The sequence below is a fragment of the Halichoerus grypus genome, chromosome 2, assembly GCF_964656455.1.
Source record: "Halichoerus grypus chromosome 2, mHalGry1.hap1.1, whole genome shotgun sequence".
Classification (NCBI taxonomy): Eukaryota; Metazoa; Chordata; class Mammalia; order Carnivora; family Phocidae; genus Halichoerus; species Halichoerus grypus.
The window spans coordinates 188,591,955-188,597,787 of NC_135713.1; the positions used below are offsets into that span (position 1 = coordinate 188,591,955).

At 37.6% G+C, this 5,833-nt stretch overlaps 1 protein-coding gene across 3 annotated transcripts; it reads right to left on the bottom strand.

The window, feature by feature from the left end:
* Positions 1-4,961: 4,961 nt before the first annotated feature.
* On the bottom strand, positions 4,962-5,633 carry LOC118520464 (uncharacterized). Of its 3 annotated transcripts, none has more exons than XM_036068524.2 (2): positions 5,488-5,633; positions 4,962-5,436 (listed from the first exon to the last, which is right to left on the bottom strand). In XM_036068524.2, exons 1-2 carry the CDS (start codon positions 5,610-5,612, stop codon positions 4,962-4,964), a joined length of 600 nt encoding a protein of 199 aa, XP_035924417.2. In that variant the 5' UTR covers positions 5,613-5,633. The 3 variants fall into 3 exon arrangements, with proteins under 3 accessions (XP_035924417.2, XP_035924420.2, XP_035924419.2); XM_036068527.2 differs by having other exon boundaries at positions 4,962-5,293; positions 5,459-5,633; XM_036068526.2 differs by having other exon boundaries at positions 4,962-5,322; positions 5,413-5,633.
* Between the last annotated feature and the right edge of the window lie 200 nt (positions 5,634-5,833).

The following is a 5,833-nucleotide window of genomic DNA, read 5'->3' on the forward strand; positions in this document are numbered from 1 at the left end:
TGGATCATGTCCTCTAACATCCCACTGGCTAAAGCAAGTCACATGGTGAAGTCCAAGTCACAGGGTGGGAGACTGGGAGAGGATACTTCTCCTAAAAGGAGTAACATTATGTAGTAAACATTAAGAAGAATAATCTAATCTACCAGAGCAATGAGTCAATTATTTTAGGAATCTTTGTTGTGAAGCTTGGACAAAGACTTTTAGAAAGTCAAATTAGATGTTCACTGCATTTCCATTCATTTGGGTAACTTTTATTTCTCTTCCTCCTCCTCAGTGGTCAACCAGGAAATGTCATTGATTTAAAAAGGGACTTCCTGATCTACACATTTAGAGCAATCCTTATCAAAATACCAACAGCATTTTTTACAGAACTAGAACAAACAATCCCAAAATTTGTATGGAACCACGAAAGACCCCAAATAGCCAAAGCAATCTTGAAAAAGAAAAGCAAAGCTGGAGACATCACAATTCCAGACTTCAAATTATAGTGCAAAGCTATAGTAATCAAAACACTGTGGTACTGGCACAAAATAGACACATAGGTCAATGGAACAGACCAGAAAATCCAGAAATGAACCCACAACTATATGGTCGATTAATAATTAATATTCAACAGAGCAGGAAAGAATATCCAACGGGAGAAGGACAGTCTCTACAACAAATGGTGTTGGGAAAATTGGACAGCAACATGCAGAAGAATGAAACTAGGTCACTTTCTTACACCATACACAAAAACAAATTCAAAATGGATATGAGACCTAAAACCATAAAAATCCTAGAAGACAGCACAGGCAGTAATGTCTCTGACATTTGCCATAGCAAATTTTTTCTAGATATGTCTCCTGAGGCAAGGGCAATAAAGCAAAAATAATCTATCAGGACTACATCAAAATGAAAAGTGTCTGCACAGCCAAGAAAACAGTGGACAAAACTAAAATTAGGCAGCCTATGGGATGGGAGAAGATATATGTCTGATAGGGAAAAATCCCTTCTACTTACCTTTTCAGCATTTCTTTGGCTAATCTTGGACCTTTTCTTTTCTATATGCATTTAAAAACAGTTAATCATACTCTATTAAAAAATCTCATTAGAATTTTGATCAGAATGGCATTAAATTTATTGATTCAACTAGGAAGAATTGACATATATGTGATATTAAATCTTCCCAGTAATAAACCTGACATTAACTGTTCATTTACATACAGATTTCCAAAGAGTATTTTGAACTTTTCTTCATAAACATTGCACAGTTTTGTTAGACTTATTTTGAAGCAGTTTATAATATTTGTAGCTATTGTGAATGAAATCTTCCTTCCTATTAAATTAGAATTACTAATTGACTCTTGCAAGTTATAAGAATGTTATTTTTTTTTTTTTTTTTTTGTCAGTACTCTATATAGTGATTTCTCTAAACTCTCTTTTTAGCACAAGTTTGTGGGTTTTCTTGGATTTCCTATGTTGACAACAGTATTGTCCACAAATATCAGCTTTTTTTTTTTGGTAACACTTTTTTTCTTATCAGATTGCATTGGTGAGGATCTCAAATACAACAATGAATGATGAGTGATATGCGTTATCCTTGCCTTATTCTAAACTTTAGTAGGAATACTTGTTATTTGTTAACTATTATGTTTGCTATGAAGTTTTGATAAATAGCATTCATTAGGATAAAAATGTCCTCTTTTAGCCCTATTTTACTTAGAGTGTTTTAAATAGTAAATGGCTGTTGTGATGGCCAATTTTATGTGTCAACTTGACTGGGCCATAGGATGCCCAGACATTTGGACAAACATTATTCTGGGTATGTCTGTGAAAGTGTTTCTGAGTAAGATTAATATTCAAATCAGTAGACTGAATAAAGCAGATTGCCCTCCTCTCCAATGTGGGTAGACCTCATCCAATCAACTGAAGGTCTGAATAGAACAAAACTGCTAATGTCCCCTCACTTTGACTAAAAAGGAGCTCCTCATGTCTGACTCCCTTGATATCAGTCTTTTCCTGAAACATTGACTCTTCTTGGGTCTTGAGCCTGCTGGCTTTTGATTTGGAATTTACACCATCAGATCTTCTGGGTCTCCAGCTTATTGAATGCAGATCTTAGGATTTCTCAAATTCTGTAATCACATAAACCAATTCCCTAAAATAAATACCTCTCTCTCTCTATATATATATATATGTATGATTCTGTATATGTGTGTGTGTGTTTATGTATATGAATGTGCATCTATATCTATATCTGTCTCCTATTGGTTCTGTTTCTCTGGAGAACCCTAATACATTTATATATTATTGAATTATTTTCCCATTATTGAATTTCCCATGTTTTTGAATTTTGCCATATTATTGAATTATTGATATAATCCTGAAGTTTTTCCTCTTTAATATAGTAGTATCAACAAGCCTATTTAAATATTGTCTAATTTTGAAGCATTCCTGAATGTCTAGGACAAACTCTATTTGGTTATGATGTGTTACTCCTTTTATATATTGCTAAATTTCACTTGTATTTATGGGAATTTTGCATCTATAATCTTCAATAATATAGGCCTATAATTTTCCTTTATCACATTGTTCTTGTATTTTTTTTTTTTTTTAAAGATTTTATTTATTTATTTGAGAGAGAGAGAATGAGAGAGAGCACATGAGAGCGGGGAGGGTCAGAGGGAGAAGCAGACTCCCTGCCGAGCAGGGAGCCCGATGCGGGACTCAATCCAGGGACTCCAGGATCATGACCTGAGCTGAAGGCAGTCGCTTAATCAACTGAGCCACCCAGGCGCCCTGTTCTTGTATGTTTTTAATATTGTTTTACTAAAAATGAATTGGGAAGATTTTACTTCTGTTCTTTTTCTTAGTTGGAGTGGGAGAGAACTTTAAGGTTTAGTAAACTTATAAATCAACATGGGTCTGGCTTTTTAGTATCAATATATGTAGAGGATGGATTTTGGATCATAGGTATAGTTTCTTTAATGGTTATTGGCTTATTTATGTTTTGTATATCTTCTAGAATTAATTTTACTAATTTATATTTTTCTAGACATAGTCAATTCAATTGTAATTTTCAAACATATTGGTATAAACTTATATGTAATGTTCTGATATGTTTTTTAAAAGTTTCTACTCTTTTGGGAGCTGATTATTTCCCTTTTCAAACATAATGTTATTTGTCAGTCTTTCAGTCATCATCTTTCTCCCTTTCTCTCTCTTTGATCAGTTTTACCAGACCTTTTCTACTTCATTAGTTTTTTATCTTTGTTTATATAATTAATTTTATTAAACTTTTCATTTGTTATTGTATTTATGTAATTTTACTAAGCTTTTCATTTAAAAATATGTTATTAATGTTTAAATTTGTCATTATAACCTTCTTTCTACATTGGGCTTACTGATTGAAGGGGATGTAATAGAAGGGGGGTTATCCCAACATGTGATTGCAAAGCATGGCTTCAAGAAGGAGAACCCTGTGCATTGTTGATGGGGATATAAATTGGTGCAGCCACTCTGGAAAACAATATGGAGGTTCCTTAAAAAATTAAAAATAGTACTGCCATATGATCCAGCAGTTCCACTCCTGGGTATTCATCCAAAGAAAATGAAAACATTAATTCAAAAAGATATATGCATTCCTATGTTCATTGTAGCGTTATTTACAATAGCCAAGCTAGAGAAACAACCTAAGTGTGCATCAATGGATGAATGGATAAAGAAGATGTGGTGTAGATACACAATGAAATTTTAGTCACCCATAAAGAAGAATGAAATCTTGCCATTTGCAACAACATGGATGGATCTTGAAGATATTATGCTAAGTTAAGTCAAAGACTAATACTGTATGATTTCAATAAGCAAATGAACAAACGAACAAACAAAACAAAACTCACAGATACAGAGAACAGATTGGTGGTTGCCAGAGAGGAGTGGGGTTGGGGGTGGGCAAACTGGGTGAAGGTGGTCAAGAGGTGTACACTTCCAGTTATAAAATAAATAAGTCATGGGGATGTAATGTTAGCATGGTGACTATAGTCAATAATATTGTATCACATACCTGAAAGTTGCTAAAAGAATAAATCTTAAAAGTTCTCATTACAAGGAAAAGAATTTTTGTAACTTTGTATGGTGACAGATAGTAACTGGATTTATTGTGGTAATCATTTCTTAGAGTATACAAGTATCAAATTATTATGGTATATACCTGAAATATATATGTCAATTATATCTCAATAAAAAATTAAAATTTAAAAATAAGAGCTAAAGACATGAATTAAATCTGTCCCAATTTAGGATATTAAGACATACACATGTGCACATACATATGTGCTGCTTTTGTTCCAATATCTTAAATTATCCATATTTGATATAGCACTTATTCTCAATATTTCAGCATGAGTGTTCTTCCTGTATCATCATGTAAAATATAGTTGCCTAGTTACTGAGTAAAATGATCATGAAAACAATAGAGAACAATGCCGATGAATTTTTATGTGTAGAAAAGTTTATTGGAAAGCAGAGAAGCAACAAAACATAAGAAATTCACTCTTTTAGAAACTACATAACTGGACTCCCAGGTCTAAGGGTATGACTGAATCCCAGGTCAAAGGGTATCAAATCAGTACTGCATAGGGGTTACAGATAATATTCACTTTGTTAGGAAGGATAATCTAGAGCCCCTAAGTGATAAGGAAGAAAGAGAAATTTAGAGGAGTGGGATAATTTTTTAGCTGATGGATTACAAATTAATATCCATATTTGGCACCAATATTGAAAGGAAAAGATAATAATGGAAGGAGCTTAACATGAACCAGAATGTGCTCACAGAGTTAGTGGGATGGGTTCATTGGAATCATGAGGCTCAACCTGTTGAATGAGGTCAACCAGCCTTCATATGTCCTAATGCTCAGCACGAAAGGAGGGTCTACATCTGTAGGGCAGAGGTAAACAGAGATGGTGGTCACACGGCAGGGGGCTCAGCAGCAAGAGGAGGCACAGCACATGGGATGAGGGCAGGTGGAGATGACACAGGTGGGGCGATAACAAGTGGTGTGGCAGGAGACCTGACCACAGACTGGGCGCAGGCAGCAGGAAGGGCAGCAGCAGGAGGGGCGGCAGCAGCTGGAGCCACAGCAGGAGGGGTGGCAGCAGCTAGAGATGCAGCAGGAGGGGCGGCAGCAGCTGGAGCCACAGCAGCTGGAACCACAGCAGGAGGGGCGGCAGCAGCTAGAGATGCAGCAGGAGGGGCGGCAGCAGCTGGAGCCACAGCAGCTGGAACCACAGCAGGAGGGGCGGCAGCAGCTAGAGATGCAGCAGGAGGGGCGGCAGCAGCTGGAGCCATAGGAGTTGGAGCCACAGCAGGAGGGGCGGCAGCAGCTGGAGCCACAGCAGCTGGAACCACAGCAGGAGGGGCGGTAGCAGCTAGAAATGCAGCAGGAGGGGCGGCAGCAGCTGGAGCCACAGGAGTTGGAGCCACAGCAGGAGGGGCGGCAGCAGCTGGACACGCAGCAGCTGGGGCGGCAGCAGGTGGTCCTGCAGCAGGTGGTCTGGCAGCAGCTGGGGTGGCAGCAGGTCTCCTGGCCACAGCCCTGGTCAGAGCAGACGGAGCCACAACAGGAGTCGACCATGGTGTCAGAGGGTGGAGGTTCTGGGTGGGTTTCCAGAAGAATGAGGTTCTCAAGTGTGATCTCTCCCTGCCCTCTGTCACTTTTATACCCTGCTGAGAGCTACTATGACCATGTGCAGGACCCTTCTTGTTGTTTATCCTAATAGAAAATCAGTTAGTTTTAGTAAATTAGATAATTATGTTTATCTGGTAAATATACCTATATATAGAAAAGGCTCCATT

Coding starts and splice junctions, on each gene's coding strand:
- LOC118520464 (XM_036068524.2), bottom strand. CDS start 5,612: ATGGTCGACTCCTGTTGTGGCTCCGTCTGCTCTGACCAGGGCTGTGGC. Junction 5,437..5,487: donor TGCCGCCCCAGCTGCTGCGT/GTCCAGCTGCTG, acceptor CTGTGGCTCCAG/CTGCTGCCGCCCCTCCTGCT.